Raw genomic sequence first — 19,708 nt, forward strand, 5'->3', positions numbered from 1 at the left:
GTAATTAATTCCACCAACTAAGCCGGCAAGACATGATCATCATCTTTTAAAAAGACTCAAAATCACTATTTGCCAAACCAAGCGTTTAGATGGTTTCATAAATTTGAATTAAAAAAAAAAAAACAAATGCGAAGTGATGAAAAAGGAGAGTTTTGGATTAAAGTGAAAATGATGATGGGAACACAAAAGGAATGGTGGCTGTGGGGTTGAATTAGCCGGTGTATTTACGTTACCATGTTTTTTTGTTCAAATTAGGTTTTTGAATTTTTTTTTTCTTGGCATTAACGTCATGGTATGATACATATTTTCTTCCCGGAAACGTATTAAACAAACATAAAGATTGACCTTAGAGTCTTGGACTCAATTTGGCGTTGTGCGACTTGGGTCTCTTTTGAAAATGTGCGAGTGCGAGGAAAGGGCCGAAGCTTACAAAAACGGCGCAATGAGCCGTCGTTTGCTATAAATAGCCCCTCCACTCTCTCTCTCTTCTCTCTCCCTCTCTCTTTTCTCAACGTCTTGCAACTTTCAACATCTCTCTCTCTCTCTCTCTCTCTCTTTGAGTTCAAGTGTAAGTTTTAAATGGTGGCGTGAAGCAGACGTTTGGAATATCAGTCTCGGTGTGTTTTTTCTTGACAAAGAGACTCAGAGACTCGCCGAAGAACAGCACCCAACACAGTCGCGGCCGCATCTGCTCTCGTCACAATGGGCAAGAAAGAGCACAAAGACAACGCGAGAGTCGAAGCTGTTCTTCAACAGCTTCGGAAGCAAGCCCCACTCACTGTCAAACAGGTCTCTCTCTCTCTCTCACAGAAACGTTGCTGTTTTCATGATTATGTCTCGTTTGCCTGTCTTGTTCGTTTGAGGTTTGAGGTTGAATTTTAATGTGGGTGGTTGAACAACAGGAGAAGTTCTGCAACAAAGCTTGCGTGGAGAGGTTCTTAAAGGCGAAGGGTGACAGTGTGAAGAAGGCGGTGAAGCACTTGAGAGCCTGTCTCTCTTGGAGAGATAGCATAGGCATTGGTATTTCTCATTATCAATCTCTCCTACTTCTTTCTTTGTCTTATTTTCATTTTCTTTTTAATCTTAGGAAAAATGTTTGGTGGACTTATCTTTGTGCATCAAATCGTCCTAGCTTAGCTTCTTTACCTTTTGTCTTTGGTTAAGGTTGAACCGGAGTCCCTCTCTCTACTTTATTTGAGACTTCGAATTGAGCGTTAAAGGGAGCTTAATCATTAAAGTCACGCACCCTCTTCAAAAACGAACAAAAGAGAGAAGAGAATCTTGATGGGTTTTTTCCCCCTTATGTTTTGAATTTGTCTTGATCTTAGCTTATAGTACTTTTTTGTTTTGCTTTTGGTGGTGTTTCATATGCAGAGCACTTGATAGCCGACGAGTTCTCAGCTGAACTTGCGGAGGGCGTCGCCTATGTGGCTGGCCACGATGAAGAATCCCGACCAGTCCTGGTAAAAAAAAACAAAACAGCACAGCCAAATCAATAGATAATTACTCTCTTTGTCTGTATGTATATGTATTATGTGTATGCAATATGTTATTTTAGCATATTTGAATTTTCTTCTGGTCCACAACACGTAACTGAAACAACCCATCGTTGATTTTTTGCAGCTTTTTCGGATCAAGCAGGATTATCAGAAGTTCCACTCTCAGAAACTGTGAGTGACCTAACGAGGCTTTGATCTCTCCATGCCCCTTTAATTTCGTGAATTGTCGAGGATGTACATAAAAAATGGAATGACTAAGCCCAGAGCTGCTTACGAAAACGAAGCGGACAACGAATAAATTCTTGCACCTACAAAGTCGCGTATCAAAATCTGTCAGCAACCATTTGTGGAAATCACTTTTGTTTCGCTGTCTATAGAACCACAAGCTGTCTAATTTTCTATAATTTTTTCATGGACTTTAACTTACCCTCGTTTCTTTTTCTTTCAAATCTCCAGATTCACCCGGCTGCTGGTGTTTACCCTAGAAGTCGCCATCGGAACCATGCCCAAGAACGTGGAGCAGTTCGTCCTCCTTTTCGATGCAAGTAAGCTCAAGCTCACTTTCACTTCACTTCTTTTGTCGGTTTTTACTTTTGGGTACAAGCAATTAAGTTCCCTTTTCACTTTCGAAAACGTCACATTGTCACCCACTTAACCTCCACATATTATCTTCAATTTCTTGGAAAACCTCCCCAAAATATAAATAAAACCAGCACAAACAAAAAGCATTTACAGCAGCAAGAAAAAAGAAACTTCCTCCACCCTTCTTTTTCGCACGCCGTAAAAGCAAAGCAGCAAGAGCAGGAGCAGATATATACATCCCCACAAATCCACGAGACAAAAACACATGAGCATGCCCGTCCGTGTCGGAGCGCCGAACAGCCAACATCAACACCGAGCAACCAAAATTCCTTGAAAAGTATATTTTCTCTAAGAAAATAGAAAAATATTTTCTGCAATATCGCAATATTAAAGAGTTAAAAGCAAGCACGAGAGGGGCATTATCGGGAAATGCGTGATTTCCGATACGATTGCGTCCTAGAATTAGTCAATATCACATGAGTGCGACTTTCCTTAAATTCACTGCGTTTTCTGCGCAGAGTACTAGCAAGGGATTCTGCTTTTCCCTTATTTCTTATTTTCATTTTATTTTTCGCCCCCTCTTTTTATAAAAAAATTTGTGCTTGCTCTGTCATTTCTGACCCGCAACTGATATGCCCAGAATGTTCATATATAAATTATACCTGGGGAAATCTTTATTTAGGTTAGCGTTTTTATCTTAGGGAAATGGGGTGGAACGGGATTAATCGGGCCCCTTTAAAAGAGATTTTAATTTTATAATTTCCAGTGTTCAATTTTATTCATTTACTCATGCGGGCATTATTGATTATGTGATGACCGAGCAATAAAAGGAAGAGGGAAAATATTTATGTTTTATATATTTTTATTTGCAGGCTTTTTCAGATCGGCATCAGCTTTTATGAACATGTTGCTGGCGTCGCTGAAAATAGTGGGGGAGTACTATCCGGGTCGGCTTTACAAGTCCTTTGTGATCGACCCTCCTTCTCTCTTCTCTTACCTATGGAAGGTAAACAAAAACAAAAAGAAAATATAAAGTTCAAAATATTAATTTTTTTCGTTTTCTTCTTCTTTTCCTTTCTATGTGTTTTGCATGTGTTGTGCACGTCTTTTCAGCAGCAACGCATTATTTTTCTGTCCTGCTTTGGCTTGAAAAAAAGAAGAAAAAAATTTCAATAATGTCGCGGGACAACTGGTGACAAAAAAGTCTATGCTGTTGAGGTTACCTCAACTTGCACTGTTTGACCGACCATTTTACTTTTCTATCTCGTTTTATAGGTGGGCCACGGTCTCGAGTCAAATCGATAACTAACCCCCTATTCGAATTTTTCTTTTTCTTTTTTACCCCTTTTTTTTCTCTTTTCTTTATAGCTGTTGGCCTTGGTTCTGCAATCGATTTCAAATTCTCTTGACCCGACTTTGAATTTATCAGCTGATCATTGATATTAAATTACCTATAATGAGTGTCGGAGATGAATTATTTTGCATATGATACCCTGATCTGAATCTTCTTGATTTTATAAATTATAAAAGAAGTGCATTGTAAACTTTAAAGCTATGAAAGTGAGTGGTCCCATGCAGTCAGAATAATGTATAGAAGTATCTCTTCAGACTAATCTGTGGAATTTTAATTTATGATTGGAGTTTGGTTTTCGAAATGTTGCAGGGAGTTCGTCCGTTTGTCGAGCTATCAGCTGCGACGATCATGGTGTCGTCCCTGGACTTTGAGGAATCCCTGGACTTCCACGACTTCTCGGCCTACCCGCGTGCCTCGTCCCTCCGGTTCGACCCGGAGTCGATCAAGTCGGCGGCCAAGGTCGGGCCGTGCTCGTCCTCCCGCTTCTCCTTCACCGTGGCCCACCACTTCGACTCGCTCAAGCCGTGGTACCTCACGCTGACCGACACGTCGACATCCAAGGTCGGACCCACGAGCCCGTCCCCGCTAGGGCCGGCCCTGATATCCCCGCTGAACGCCCGGTCCTTCTCCTTTGCGTCCCCGACCGCCAGGACGCCGCATGGCAGCGTCATTGGCCCGAGGAAGTCGCTCTTCCCGTCGACCCCGCTGCCCCAGAGGACGACCGAGCAGGTCAAGATCGCGCAGCCCCGGACCCCGCGCCCCTCATTCCTCCAGTCCCCAGCCATGTTCTTCCACCGCAAGGAGTGCCACGTGAGCCGGGCGGAGAAGTCGCGCGAGTCCTTCGTGCCCTTCCTCAAGTTCTACCGCAGGCCATACGACGAGATGATCTACCGGTCGAAGATGAAGCCCCCGTTGGGCGGCCTGATCTCGATCGTCTCACCCCACCTCAAGCGCCGCCACATGTCGGTATCGCAACGGTTCTAGAGAAGAAAAAAACCGAGCCAAAAAGGAAAAGGGAAAAGAAGGGCTAGCGACAAAATTTCAAGAATTGGGAGTATATATTGTTTTTGACATTCGAGTATCAATGTGAAGCTAGTTAAAATAATTTGACTACGATCGTTTTTTGGTTGAATCGAGTGTCCTCGTGTGTTTGATTTGGCAAGACCGAGAAAGAACGGAAGAATGAGAGGCGACGTGCTGAACGGGACGTGAAATCTGTGCAAGCAATTAAAACGGTGCAGCGTTTTTGGGGTCTTGGAGGTGGTCGGAGAGGGGGCATGGGGAACGAGACAGCGTGGTCGGAACGGCGAGACAACAATATGCCTCGGAAATCATATGCTCTCGTTGATGGTGGAGAAACTATTACTATCTTCTAGTTCTTTTGTAATTTTTTTTCTTTTGGTGGGTCAAAGAGTATCAAAGTCCAAGGCGTTGAAAAAGGGAAAATCTATGTCCACTCGATATGTATATTTTAATTCCTATAGACATGTTTGCTTTTTGTGTTTTCTCTTCTCTCCTTCTTGTTGTTGATTTTCAGTTTGAAATTGTCGATCTTGATGTGGGATTTTGTTTATAATATAGGGGGAGAAAAAGAGGGAAGTTTGAATCTTTGCTAGTTGTAAGGTCGTGCGTTGTGTGCATTAGGTGAGCCGGGGTTGTGTTTTTTTTAAGGATGGTTTTGTGGTTTCAACGTTTGGCAGAGAGGTAAGTAAGGAATTTGTGTCGTGTAGCGTCTTGTTGTTTTAACAGATGTCAAACTCAAAGTCAAAATAGCGAAGAGAAAAGAAGCGGGGGAAAGTGAGGGAACTGTGCTTCGAAATCGGTGGAGCAGAACGTGGTGGAAACTGGAAAGATACCGCAGGATCGGTAGTAGAATATGCGAGGGGTCTTGAGTTGTAACTTTTGATGCTCTAGATCAGTACTGTTAAAATACTTAGTTATGAAAATGGATGGGAAAAGCACTTCAAAGCTGCAGCACTTCTGCAGCTACAACATCTCGCGGCAACTTTTGGGAAACTGGCTTGCTCGGTTTTAATGTGCGGAGACTATGCCATTGTACAAAACGTACGAGTTACGATTCTTTACAGCACAACTAAAGTTCTACCCACAACTTGGGATCAACCATAACTATACCAAACGAGCTCTAACTCACTCGACTTTACTCAAATGCGATCCACCCATCATTTGTTGTTATCAACATTAGCCGAGCTAGAAAAAAAAATTAGATAGAAATAAAAAGAAAGGAAAAGGAAACTTTTTATTGGAAGTGGGCTTGAAGTGAAGATAGATTGCGAGCTAGGGGTGAGCATCGGTCCAGGATCAACCTTGGACCGACCCTGGACCGGCCCAACCCTGCCGGTCCTAGTTCGGTTCCCAGGGAGACTGGGTCGGTCCTTGGTCCTAGAATTTTTGAACTAGTGCTGTGCGGGTCGGTCCTCGGTCTTGAAAGTCTCAAGTCGATCTAATCCGAACCAACCCCGAAATATATATATATATATATTATATATATATATATATATATTATTTATAATTTTTTTTATATAGAGAAAACCTTAAAATAAACGACGTCAACAACATTAAAAAGCTCTTTAGTGAGAAGTCCAAGTAATTTTACATTATTCTTTAATAACTTAGATTTTTAATGTCTTTTATGATGTCAATAGTCATAATTTATGAATGAGGAAAATGTTTTTGTGAGGAGTCCTCACGGCATCCAAAAATGTATAAACAACTCATTATGGCATCCTCCTGTAATATTTGTTCTCTTCTATCTTATTTGTCCCCTTAGTTTTCAATTGGCCAAAATCGAAAGAAAGAACTTCTCTGCTCACCACTTTATACTTGCCTTGCTTGCTTTGGGTCACTCGTGTCACTCGCCGCTCGATGCTCGCTTGGCTTGTTGCTTCCCGCTCGACATTCGATGCTCACTCTATTCGATGCTCACCCCCACTTAACTCTCATCGCTTGCCTTTCTTAGCTGATCTCACTTATCATTGAATTCATTGGGTCGGTACGGTTCTCGGTTACCCTTTCAATGAGTACAAAAAATAAAACAAAAAATTATTGGTTAATCTTGGATTGACCTTGAAACTAGACCGAACCCATTGGGTCAATCCGGTCCTCAATCGTTTTTTTAAGGAGTACAAAAAATGAAATGAAAAATTATCGGTTGGTCTCGGGTTGATCCTGGAACTGGACCGAACCCATTGGGTTAGTCTGGTCCTCGGTCCCAAAAATTGAGAACCGGCATTGTGCAGATTAGTCTTAGGGTTAGGAGGTGGACCGACCCAACCCGGACCATGCTCACCCATATTGCGAGCTATCTCCTGAAAGGTAACACACCGGCCAGAGACCTTCTCTAGCTAAGTAGAGGATTTAGATACCTCCTCAAACTGCTCGTTCTTTCCCTGTGATCTAATATTCAATGCAGCGGGTTCACCACAACCTGGAGCTGTATAAGGGGGTTCTACTTGTTTAATGCCCCGTCTAAGGCTCGACCAAGCTGTACAAAACAACGAACTCTATGAAACGTTGATATTACAATCTGTGATATGTTTTGGTGACGTAGGTTATATGACTACTTGGCTAATGAAATAACATTAGATAATAATCAAGCAGAAAACAAGGGAAAGAGAGAGAGAGAGAGAGAGAGAGAGGGAGGGAGAGTGGAAGCCTGGAGTTAAGGTTACAGGATGGGAAAATATTTAGATTGCGCCACCAAATAATGTCACAAATTTGAAACAAGTGTAGTTGTGGTCATTTGCATCTTTTCGCCTTCCAAAGTTCCACTAAGTTAAGGATTCCAGGATACAAAGGATGCCATGGTAATTATCACTTTGGTAACCCAAAATGTCCGAACTCAATCTCTCGTTTTTCAATTTATGTGATTGAATCGAAGTACTCAGTTTTCGCATTGATTTGCGAGATGTGATTGGTCAAGCCTGTAAACCGTTAATTTATAATTATGTGAGCAGTACGTCGCGGTTTACACAAAACTAGACAGTATCATATGACGGTACAACGTATGGACACGGAACTAAAATTATCATTTCTGCATGGGGGTTGATGCGACGGGACTTCTGTCGGCTACTGAGCTGTCGTGGAAGCATCAAGGCAAGGCATTGTGGGGGGAGGAGCAGCGTCCTTTCGGTGACGTCTCTCGGTTTGGACTCGACTGGTTTGGCCTCTGCTCTTTGCATGTCCCACTCCCCGATCAGAGCCCCTTGTTGGGGCTCGAATGGAGCTTCGATGTCGACAAGCGCTGCGCCACTGACCCTCTCTCTCTCCCCCTTGCATCGATTACGAACTGGCGAAAAAAACAACTGTCGCTGTATGGCCTTGGAGCTTCATTCTTTTGTAGCGACGCAGGTTCTAATGGAAGTCCTGCGTCGCTTTCGCTTGTTCTCTCGAGATTTTCCGTGCACGAGAGTGAGATTTGGCCATATCTCGACCGCAGTCTCTCTCCCTGCATGCTTGCGAGATTCCTGTGAAAGTTGAATCGAGTGATGGGTCTCTTACGCTGTTGCTTCGTTCAGTCAGGGAAAGCTGGAGACTTATGGCATTCATGATCGCTTTTTTTCTCTTCTGTTGCGATGTGGACAAAGTTTTCACAAGAGTCTCTCATTATCGACAGCAACAGAGCACGATATTCGTATCGAGGTCTTTCACCAAAAAGAAAAAAAAATAAAAAAGAATAAAAAGAGTTGAAAGATGGGAGTTTTCAATGATTCACTGAAAATATTGGGAAAGTTGTTGCCCATGTCTGGATTCATAGACCTAGTTCGATCACAACCGTTGGATTAATGGGAGTTTCAAGTGAAATCCATGTGATCGGATATTGACGCGTATCTCTTATTGAATGTCCGGATGAATGATATTTGTTCTAAGATTAGCTCTGCAAAATATTATGGAGAGCGAAAACTAAAATCTAAAGCGGTTTCGATGTTATTTTGAGTGGATGTTATTGAAGCAAGCTTTCGTTTTTATTTTAATTACACAACTTGCAAATACACCCGTTTCCACAGTCTACTTTACTCTTGATCTTGAATGTGTTTTGTCGAAACATGACCTTCAATGTTGCTAAACTCAAATGCATGAACAACATCCATCTAGAACATTGAAAAATTACCAAAAAAAATTCTAAACTTATTGCATTTATATCACTTCAGTCATATACCTTTTAATTTAACCAATTAAATCCTAAAATTTTTTAAAATTTTTCAATGCAATTCATCCAGCCAAATTTGCCCTGAAATTGCTAATATTAATACAAGTCGTCCTATGTGACATCGTCACGCTAACATTGACAATTTTTTGAATTATTTTTTCTTTTCTATTTTTCTGTTTTATTATTATTATTATTGTGACTGGCGAGGGCTTGACGACCCTTGCTAAGGTGAGGATAGCCCTTGCTTGTGGCCAATGAGGTAACCCTCACCGATCATTGGCAAAAAAGAATGGGTAAAACAGAAAAAAGGAGAAGAAGATATAAAAAAATCAGCAAAAAATTTTAAAATTGTTCAATCAACATTTTTCGATTAAGATTGGCTGGTCAAAAAGACTTCATTTGTAAATTATCAAAATGTTTAGAATTAAGTTGACACAATTGAAAGATTAAGAACTACATTGGTACAAGTGCAATAAGTTTATGAATTTTTTGGTAATTTTCCCTAGAATAACATGTATAAACCAAATGATATTTCCACATGATGATAGGTGCGGCACACGTCTAGCAATTATGAGGCTTTCATTCCATACCCAACCCATATTACTAAAAAAACATTCATATTTAACCCAATATATGATAACTTGTTTCTTATGAATTTTTAAACAAGTGGGGAAAATTCCAAATAAGAGTCTTAGGTGCCTACATTTTCTCATATAAGGGCTATAAGTAATCCTTGATTTAAATAAATACTTAAAGTGCCGCTATTTTCTTAAATAATTAGTTAAAGTGGACGTTATTTCAAATAAAGGTTTAAAGTGTCCATATTAGTCTCAAAGAATGGCCTGATCTCCTAACTGATTAAGGGTATTTTCGTCATCTATGAATATTTTAGTTTCTTTCCTTTTTTTTTGTCTTTTTTTTTTTCCTATTCTTTTCTTTCCATAAAAAAGACAAGGTCAAAAAAGGAAAAAGAGGCTAAAACAAAAAAAGAAAACATAAAAAACAAATAAAAAAAGTCCTCCTAAGGCACCGACAACCATACTGATCATGGCTGACACCCTATCGGTGATGGGGTGACAGCCATAGGCAAGGGAGAGTTGCCAGCCCTCCCACCTATATTTTATTTTATGTTTTAAGTTTTAGCCTTTTTTTTTTCCTTTTTTGAGTTATTTTATTTGGAAAAAAAAATGAAAAGGAAAAAATGAAATAAAAGAATAAAGGATAAAAATGTCCTTGACTAACCAATTAAATTAGATCATTATTTGAAACTAACATGACAACTTTAGATTTATTTGAAATAAGCTTCAATTTATGCTCTTATTTGAGAAAGTGATGGCACTTCAGGTATTTATTTAAAATTTTCTCAAGAAATTATATTGCTAAAACACTTCTTTCGAGTACAAATATAGTGGACAATTTTTTTTAAAAAATTTAAAAATTGATTTTTTTACTTTTATATTTATATTTTCTTTCTTTCTTTTCCTTTTTTCATGAAGTCCTGTGAGGGCGAGGTTGGCCTCACCAAATTTCGTAAAAAAAGGAAAAGAAGGAAAAAGAAATAAAATAAAATGATGTGGCTTGACTTGAAAAGAAAAAGGCCTCTTAAATTGGTTAAGCCTTAAGTGGGTCGTAAATGAATTTATAATAAGATGAGTTTATAGCCCACTTATTTTGGCCCCTTTATCTTGCAGACCCATTATGCTAGCCTGCGAAATTTGTTATGATTTGGATTATTAATGGGTTTTGGACCCATTTTGACAGGCCTAATCTAGGGCAATCTCGACACGGGCCTTGAAAGATAGGCTACTAGGACACTAGTCGTTAGTAAGGCCAGCACTGAGGTAATTGCTCGCCTCTCATGCTCTCAATCACATCGTTGAATTTTCAAAAATATTGTCCCTTTATTTTATCCAGAAAAAGTGAAAAAAAAAAAAAAAAATACTACATACTAACTTCCGTGATACTTTTAACGGGATTCATATATATATCAGCTCACGACCACCAAAACATGAGTACAACGTTGCTTTGATGTATTAGAGGAAGATCCAAGACAGATGACCCCGAAGATGACTGATAGAACTGAAGCCCATTGGGCTGTTGCAGGACAATCGGAATCAGCTTCCATCTTCAGTTCCTTCATCCGGTTCAGATTCCGGTTTGTTGAAACTGAAAATGAGAAGCATTCGGTTCCCAAAGGGTCAAATTTGGAATCGCGTTGCTAGATTCTAAGTCACATCGCTGCGACACATTTCGCTATGGCTTCGCCAGCGCAGATTCATGATTTCCTCTTCGTTGAAAGGGAAGAAAACATTCATTGCGCAACTGTAAGCAATATATCTTTCAGTGCCGCCATGGCTTCTAATTCAGAAAGATAAACATCACGACACTTGCTGCGTTCTCCTAACCCTTCAGCTGCACCATATGTTGTGCCTACCGGATGCGAATTTTGACAAGATACAAGAACGTGACTCTAGTTCTTTTACAGATAAACAATACATTCAAGTAGGCTCGGCTCAATGTCTTGACCCTCGGACGGACCGCCATGCTCATTGGAAAAGAGTTGCTGCCAGTAAACAGGAGCAAATGGCTACCCTATATATGCTCTCCACCAGATGAAATGACAGCGCAATTGTCCATGAATCTTCATCACAAGTTTTCTCGTAGAAAGGTAACTATCAGCATCAGTTCATACGACGATCCGTGAAAACAGTGGTGCAGCTTCATGCTTGACATTGATGAAAACAAAGAAATTTTGTAACCAATAACAGAGTTTCCCTTAAAAAAGTTAGTGTACAATAACAAAGTTCCCCTGTATGTTTATTTATTTAACATGCCATGTTCACTGATTGATGTTCCATCCATCTCACTCAAACAGAACACAAACATAACCAATGTCATTACATAAGCTACTTAGTTCCTGGTTATTTGAAAACTTCACGTTAAGATGCACAGACAGATGAATACAGTATCCATATCTTCAGATCTTTTTCTGCAGGGTCACCAGGTCCAGAGTAGACCCGTAAGTTCTGTTCAGAGCTTCAGCGCACCATCCATGGCCATCATCAACCGTCGGCATCCTCACTTCCATGACTGACACGGCAGGATGCTGGGCCCCAGGCAGTGCTACTCCAGCTAAAACTCTCAAGACATTCGATGCATCGATGTCCATACACACATTTATCTCTGGAACTCCCTTGGGAGCAGGAGGAATCCCGACGACTTTGAAATAGCCGAGCAGATGATTCTCTTCCACCTTCTGCCCTTCTCCTTCATAAACTACTATTAGTGCTTCGGTTTGGTTATCATGGACAGTTGTGAACACCAGCTCCTTTCGCGCAGGCATAGTCGTGTTTCTAGGAATTATGGGTATAAAATGGTCTCCCTCAACTCGTATCCCAATGCTAAGAGGCGTAGCTTGAATTGTTAAAAGATCCAAACTGCCAAAAGGATCACTTATCCCAGAAGCAACTGCCCCTTCCAGTGCCGCACCAACAACTGCAGCTTCCAACAAGTTCATTCCCTTGTAGATTTCGTCTTTCCTACATATTCCCATGACAAGATTCTGTATTTTTGGAATATATGAACACCCACCCACAAGTATTACATCGGCCAAATCCTCTACTTCGACTTTTGCATCATGCAAACACTGCTTTACAAGGCTCTCGCATTTCTCAAACACTTTCCTGTTGACCTCCTCAAATTCTGCCCTGTCCACAACCTTGCACACATTTACTCCATTTCCCAGATCAACATTGATTTGCACACTAGTCTGTGAGGAGAGCCTGTGGATTGCATCCTGGGTTGCAATTCGCAGGATCCCCATCGATTTAATGTCACTGGCACTGTGACTAGAGAAAAGATTTTCAGCATTTGGCAGTAGATGACGCATCATATTCTGAAGTATGTCCTCTCCTCCAATGCTGCTTCCTGCTAAGGCTTTTATGTGTGAAACTCCTCCCGCTGTAGCAGTCACTGCTACATCACAATAGCCAGCACCCATGTTGAATATCAGCGCAAGTTTCTCACTTCCACTGCCCATATTATCTTGCAGAGTCTGTTGCTGTTGCTGTGCATATAACAAGGCCACAGCTGTAGGTTCTGGCATCAACCTAAGAACATGAAGACCAGCCATGGCACATGCTCGCTCGATTCGGGTCAGTTGGAATCGACTAAATGAAACTGGAATTGTCAAGACAACATTTCTTATTGGCCTCTTCAGCTGAAGTTCAGCCATTGCTCTCAACTCAACCAAAAATATGGCGAGAACTTCCTCAGGGGTTGTAGACCTCCAGACGTTGTTCACCAAAGCAGCGATAAATGGGCGAACACCAATGTCCAGAGTTTGTACCAGAAATGGAAGGCTTTTGCTCGCATGAACAACAGGGTCAGTATCAACCCGCCCTATCAGACGTTTCATGTTGAAGATAGCAGCACCAGACAGGATCTCATGCTCGTGAGAGAGTTGGCTGCTCGCTCCACCTGAAGGAATTTCATCCTTGAACATGACATACGACCTCATTAACTTCTGATTTCTGGTGTTCTTAAGAAGCTCCACCTGGGACCCATCCCAAAAGGCAACACTGCACTGCGAGGTTCCAATGTCGATTCCAATTGCAATTTCAGGAAAAGCCGATGAAGTCTTCTCTTCTCCAGTGTTTTCACCGTCGGAAGCCACAGTATATGCAGGTTCTGCCATACCTGTATCTCACATAGGAAGTACGCGGAGCACTCTTCCATCAGTAGAGCAACAGAGGAATTTTAACCGACAGTTACCAATGCAGAATTACATCTCCAGAGACCAGAGCACAAGATAAAGGCATGAAGAAATCACGACTTAATCCCACGCACTCTTAACATTAATTAATTTCATGAATACCACAGTTCAACCTTTAATGCTCTCCTTGATTGTCCAAATAGAGATAACTCACGGTGAAGACGTATTTATCCCTATGTAAGAATTATACATCAACTGAATGAAACTTGCTTAACTTCTGACAAACAAATTGTTCTGAATAAAGAGTCGGAAAATAGGTGCAGAAAGAACTACAATTGTTCTGTAAAGCAAGCCACCAGGTGAATCTTACGCTACTACAAAGATGAAACAGCATAGTTAAAAGCCATGTTTTGGATTCTGCTCAATTGTGAAGCATCCATTCTTTTGTTCAGCCATTTCCTTCGCCTTCCAGTTTTCCATGTCACAAAATCAGTATTTCACCACATGAAAAAAAAAAAAAAAAACAGTCGCATCAAGCAACACCAAAGCTTTCAGTCTTCACATGAAAGAGCAAGTAAAAAAAAAAAACACACACACACACACACAAAGAAAAGCTTCAGTCTTTGGGACAAATATTGATCAAAGCAAATGAAAGCTCCAAATTTTAGTCCTCCCAATAGGGAAAATCACTCAGTCTGACATCTAAAATCAATGTATGAGCACTCTGGCGCACTCAGCCGTCTTAACAATCCCACATCATCCCCCAACTGCAGAACCATTCAAAAAGGCATACTCACAAACAGCTTCAGGGCATAGGACAACTGAAGAGTAACAGACAACAGCATAAAGAGTAAGAGCACGCAAACAATCAGAGCTGGCAAATTTCACACAGCTCAGCTCAAGCAGGCCGATTTCCTCACAACACCAGAACACTAACAGCATTTGCTAAGTCTACGTTAGAAACGGTACCAGAAGCCAAAGAGATCATTGCAGCTCAAGATTTTTCAGAAATTCCATCCACTAATCAAGAGAAACTGGAGATGGTGGTCACATGGGTATTGCGAAAAACAAAATGGGATGGGAGTCTGATGAACGAGCTTACTTGCGCGAGACAGGAAGAGCGGCTTGCGGTTGCTCGGAACGCGCGAGAACTTTCGGACGGGCTTGTGTGACGTGCTTGAGCTTGGAAAAGAGAATGCCGGAATTTGAAGAAGTTCTACTGAAGGTGGTGTCAGGTTCTAGAGTTTCCGAGAGGACAACAGAGGTTACGAGGATGCTCTTCGAAGGCTTTGACGATTTTTTTTTTTATTTTTTTGCATTTATTTCATTTCAAAATTTCATTTCAATTTAATGAACAGTTTTGTTTGCTTACTAATAAATAATATTAGCGACTTTTCACGTCACGGTCAAATTCCATCGTTAAGCCAATTTTCTCACATCAATTTAAGTTCGCGTTTGATGAATATTGTCTTTCCAACATAAAAACAAAACTAAATTCACCTTCATTTGCAATAAATCAAAACCAAGACATTTTTACAAAAATCATTTTCTCGTGATGTAAATTAAAATGGTTACATTAAGAAGTAATCCAACTTGACTCGAGATAACCATTGGGATTTTGTCCCAGTACAAAAAATTATACACGATCCCACGTATCCTTAGGGAAAGATAATACTTTCTCTTTGGACATTAAGAAATTAATAGCTTTTTGAGTCTTATATTGGGGTTCATCCGCTAATTTTGAAGTTATATGATTGCTCAATTTTTTTTTTCTTTTCTGAGTGGGCTCAAAGATTAAAAGTTTCATGGTGGATCTAATGGGATTGGGCGGGCTTGACGAAAAGATAGAGCCGGTTAAAAAAAAAAAATTGGTAACAAGCTCGACGGCCAGGCCTAAGAGCCCAATATCTAACCTTAAAACCTTTAGCTAGCCCACTTAATTAAAGAATCATTCCATCTATACTACTTATAAAGAGAAAAGTTAAGAGTAATAATGTCTCACAAAATTGACCATTTTTATCCTTTATTATCTCCTCTATTCTTCACTCTTTTCTTTTAGGGATAAGTGCACTGAAAGTTCAAAAATTTCTCATGAAAATACAATTGAGTTTTAAAACTTACAGAAAGTTCAATTAAATCCTAAAACTTATCAAAATTGATACAATCGAGTTCTTTTCATTAACTTCGTCCAATTTAACTAATGCAAAATACTGACATAGGTTTTTTAAATATTTTCTCTCTCCGACATGGCGATAACTTAACCAAATATCGTTGTTTTAGTCCAAATCTTATTTTAAAACCAAATTTTATATACATCAAATCAAAAGATATGCAAAATTATAATTAGAAAAAAAAAAAGTGTGTAAGGAACATGCAATGAGGGCTTTTGCCACCATCACCCCCACCATCCCCTCCCGACGATGGTGGAGTATGGTCGATGACCCTCCCCTAGATCGAGTAAGGGTTCCCTTAGGTCTAGCCTAGGGCAGATGGCCGAGGGCCATTGGTCATTAGTCGAGGCTGAACAACCCTTGCTACCTAGTTCCTCACATATTTTGCTCTTCTTCTTCTTTTTTTTAAATAAATAAATAAATAAATAAAAATAATAATATAATTAAAAGAGCATATTTAAACAAAACGATGTCATTTTAGCCTTAAATTTCATGATTTAGTCATGTCATCCCCACATAGGAGAGATGAAATATTTTTAAAAAGCCACATCAATGTTTTCCTTTAGTTAAGTGCGATGAAATTAATGAGAGTACTCAATTTCATCAATTTAATAAATTTTAGGACTTGATTCCCTTTGATAAGTTTTATGACTCGGTTACAATTTTATGATAAAATTTTGAATTTCTAGTGCGCTTATCTCTTTCTTTTATTCTATATTTCATTTTGTGTGCTCATTTTTCATTTTTTTCCTAAAAATTCAAATTACCAATATAATTTTAGATGGGAGTTCTCGCTTCATTAATTAAACTAATTAAGTTTGGATGTGTTCAATTAGGCGTGATGGATTCAAGAAGGAATCACTTTGTCTAAGCTCGTGCATCACATGAAATATTAATTGAGCTTTGGTCCATTGTTTTTTTTTTTAATTAAAAAATTGTATTCATGGCTCAAAAGGATACATGAGAAGTTAGACTTTCATGATAAAGCAAATCGAAGCAAAGCAAATACCAAAACACTACAAAACAAGCCAAATCTAGAAAACAATGAGTATCAAAAAAGTACTAGTAGGATTAAGCACATGCTCATTCCAAAAGAACGGATTTGTCAAGCAAAATAATTGATGGCCAATTACTGGATCTTGTATCATTGTCAGTTATGAGCATACGTCAAAAATTCATTTTCCAATAATTATGGTGTTACCAGTGTTAAATTGCTAAAGGGAGGAGAGATGAGACTGAAACTTCATCTTACGTACAAAGCAACCAAGTTTTTTACAAAAGACAAGATACATAACGTAAAACACACCATAACTACCTATGTTCTCCATAAAGCACTTGCCCCACTAACACCTAAAAACTAGGATAACCAACACACATGACTCCACTAACTCTAATAACTAAAAAACCAAATCAGCAACATGTGAAAAAGAAAATAACTATTTTATCAACAATCCCTCCCTTAAACTGATGTTTGCTAACATTCAGTTTAAAGCCTTGACTTTTTTCACCGTGCAAACACCTAGTAACCTTCTAAGCTTCACAAATGACTCCATCTTGAGGGCCTTGGTGAATATATCAGCAATTTGATCTTCACTCCTACAGAAGATTAGATCAATTGTTCAATCAATACTAAGATCTCTCAAGAAATAAAACTTCACATCAATGTGCTTGCTTCTTCCATGTAACACTGGATTCTTAGAGAGTTTTATTGCTGAGTTATTGTCACAAAAATTTTTAGTAGGTCCCGGTTGCTTAAATTGTAGCTCCTCAAGAATTCTCCTTAGCCAAATAGCTTGACAAGCACTAGCTGTTACAGCAACAAATTCAGCTTCTGTACTTGACAATGTGACAATTGGTTGCTTCTTGGATGACCACGAAATAGCACATGTTCCAAACATAAAAGCATAACCCGAAGTGCTCCTCCTATCATCTTGATCTCCTGCATAGTCACTATCAGTAAATCCCAACAAATTAGACTTTTCACCATTCTTGTAAAATAGCCCAAAATCTCTAGTTCCTTGCAAGTAATGAAGGATTCTCTTAGCAGCTAACAAATGCATTTGTGTAGGATTCTCCATATATCTACTGATTAAACTCACAGAATACATTATGTCTGGTCTTGTTGTAGTTAAATACATCAAACTGCCAACAATTTGTTTATAAAGTGTGTTGTCAACCTTCCTCCCTTCATGATCTTTGTATAACTTTAAGCCAAACTCAACTGGAGTGTTTACAGGATTACAATCCTTCATCTGAAACCTATCCAAAATTTTTCCCACATATTTCTTTTGAGAAATAAAAATCCCATCATCCTATTGTACCACTTCTATGCCAAGGAAGTAATGCATCATACCAAGATCAGACATTTCAAACTCATCCATCATAGAGTTCTTGAATTCTTTAAACATACCATCACAACTTCTAGTAAATATAAGATCGTCAACATACAAGCAGACAATAAATATTTTCCCTTTATCTCCAATCTTGACAAAAAGCGTATGCTCATAAGGACATTTTGAAAAACCAACTTTAAGAAAATAAGTTTCAATACGACTATACCAAGCCCGAGGGGCTTGTTTTAGCCCATAGAGAGCTTTCTTCAATCTATAAACTATATGCTCATTTCCAATCTTGACATAACCAGGGGGTTGCTCAACAAATACATGTTCCTCCAAGTACCCATGCAAGAATGCCGATTTGACATCTAGTTGGAAAATAGGCCAAGAATTCTGTGCCGCCAATGCAACCACCAATTTGATTGTGTCATGTCTCGCAACTGGAGAAAAAACCTCTGTATAGTCGATCCCATATTGCTGCTTGTATCCCTTGGCTACCAAACATGCTTTGTATTTGTCAACTTCACCATTTTTCTTTCAGTTTTGTTTTAAAGACCCACTTCACACCAATGGTTTTTTGTCCATCCGGAAGATTAGATAACTCCCAAGTATCATTTCTTTCAATGGAATTAATTTCATCATCCATCGCTTTTCGCCATTTTTCTTCTTTGATAGCACTCTCAAAAGTTGTAGGATCATAGTCTGAAAATAAGGTAAAGTGAGTTATTGAATCTCCAATTCCAGTTACCTCATAATCTTCCATCCAAGCAGGCTTTCTTCTAATGCGGCGAAGAGATTGGGCTTCTTCTTCATTGACTTCAGTGCCTGTTGGTGAAATTCCAGCAGCTGTAGAAGTTGTATTTGATGAATTTTGGGGCATATAAGGTGCTGAAATTTGCTCATGTTCAGCATCATTGTCATAAAGAACTTGGGTAGGCTGCTGCCTATTCCAATCCCAAGTGTTCTCTTCATAAAAACAACATCCCTCGCTAGTCACAATTTTCTTTGTTAGTGGATTGAATAATTTATATGCTTTTGATGTTTCACTTACACCAAGAAAGACACATTTTTCAGCATTGTCATCAAGTTTCTTCATTTTCACATCTGGGACATGGGCATATGCGATGCATCCAAAAATTCTGAAGTGATCTACAACCGGTCTTCTCCCACTCCAAGCCTCTTCAGGTATCATATTTTGAACAGCAAAAGTTGGACTTCTGTTCAAAACATGAATACTCCAATTTACTGCTTCTGGCTAGAAAGTCTTTGGAACTCTTCCTCTTGCCAATAAACTTCTCACCATGTTGAGAATCGTTCTATTTTTCCTCTCAGATACACCATTATGCTGTGGTGTATATGTAGTAGTAAGCTCTCTTCAAATGCCATGCTCTGCACAAAAAGCTTCAAATTCTTTTGAACAATATTCACCACCACGATCTGTTCGAAAAGTCTTAATGGTCTTTTCTGCTTCATTTTCAATACGAGCTTTGAAGCTTTTAAATGTGGAGAAAGCTTCTGATTTTTCCCGTAAAAAATAAACCCAAGTTTTTCTGGAAAAATCATCAATGAAGGTAATTAAGTATCTTTTACCTCCATTAGAAGATGGATTTATGGGACCGCAAATGTCCGAATGCACCAGCTGCAAAACATCATTTGCTCTATATGACTTTTCTTTTGAAAATTGAGAATGATACTGTTTGCTAACAACACATTCTTCACAGACTTGGGAAGGAACAGTAATTTGAGGAAGACCCGTCACCATGTTTTTCTGTTGGAGGGTTTTCAATCCACCAAAACTCAAGTGACCATAGCGAAAATGCCAAAGCCATGAGGGATCTTTCTTTTCAGCCATCAAACAAGACTGAATATTTTCAATCTTTAATGG

General features: G+C 39.4%; 2 protein-coding genes across 3 annotated transcripts; one reads left to right on the plus strand and one right to left on the minus strand.

Annotated features, from left to right (window-relative positions):
• The first annotated feature begins 475 nt into the window (after positions 1–475).
• On the plus strand, positions 476–4,947 carry LOC104414842. The gene is made up of 7 exons (XM_010026036.3): positions 476–789; positions 903–1,020; positions 1,375–1,463; positions 1,624–1,670; positions 1,956–2,044; positions 2,954–3,087; positions 3,745–4,947. Exons 1-7 carry the CDS (start codon positions 703–705, stop codon positions 4,417–4,419), a joined length of 1,239 nt encoding a protein of 412 aa, XP_010024338.1. The 5' UTR covers positions 476–702; the 3' UTR covers positions 4,420–4,947.
• Positions 4,948–11,305: 6,358 nt separating this feature from the next.
• On the minus strand, positions 11,306–14,579 carry LOC104414844 (heat shock 70 kDa protein 8). Of its 2 annotated transcripts, none has more exons than XM_010026037.3 (2): positions 14,419–14,579; positions 11,306–13,300 (listed from the first exon to the last, which is right to left on the minus strand). In XM_010026037.3, exon 2 carries the CDS (start codon positions 13,296–13,298, stop codon positions 11,580–11,582), a length of 1,719 nt encoding a protein of 572 aa, XP_010024339.2. In that variant the 5' UTR covers positions 13,299–13,300; positions 14,419–14,579; the 3' UTR covers positions 11,306–11,579. The 2 variants fall into 2 exon arrangements, with proteins under 2 accessions (XP_010024339.2, XP_039156951.1); XM_039301017.1 differs by lacking the exon at positions 14,419–14,579 and adding an exon at positions 14,286–14,407.
• Between the last annotated feature and the right edge of the window lie 5,129 nt (positions 14,580–19,708).

The sequence above is a fragment of the Eucalyptus grandis genome, chromosome 8, assembly GCF_016545825.1.
Source record: "Eucalyptus grandis isolate ANBG69807.140 chromosome 8, ASM1654582v1, whole genome shotgun sequence".
NCBI lineage: Eukaryota > Viridiplantae > Streptophyta > Magnoliopsida > Myrtales > Myrtaceae > Eucalyptus > Eucalyptus grandis.

Excerpts from the sequence above, each read along its gene's own strand:
- LOC104414842 (XM_010026036.3), top strand. The coding sequence starts at position 703 with ATGGGCAAGAAAGAGCACAAAGACAACGCGAGAGTCGAAGCTGTTCTT. Across the intron at positions 1,671-1,955 it reads AAGTTCCACTCTCAGAAACT|ATTCACCCGGCTGCTGGTGT; the intron begins GTGAGTGACCTA and ends TCAAATCTCCAG. Across the intron at positions 3,088-3,744 it reads TCTTCTCTTACCTATGGAAG|GGAGTTCGTCCGTTTGTCGA; the intron begins GTAAACAAAAAC and ends GAAATGTTGCAG.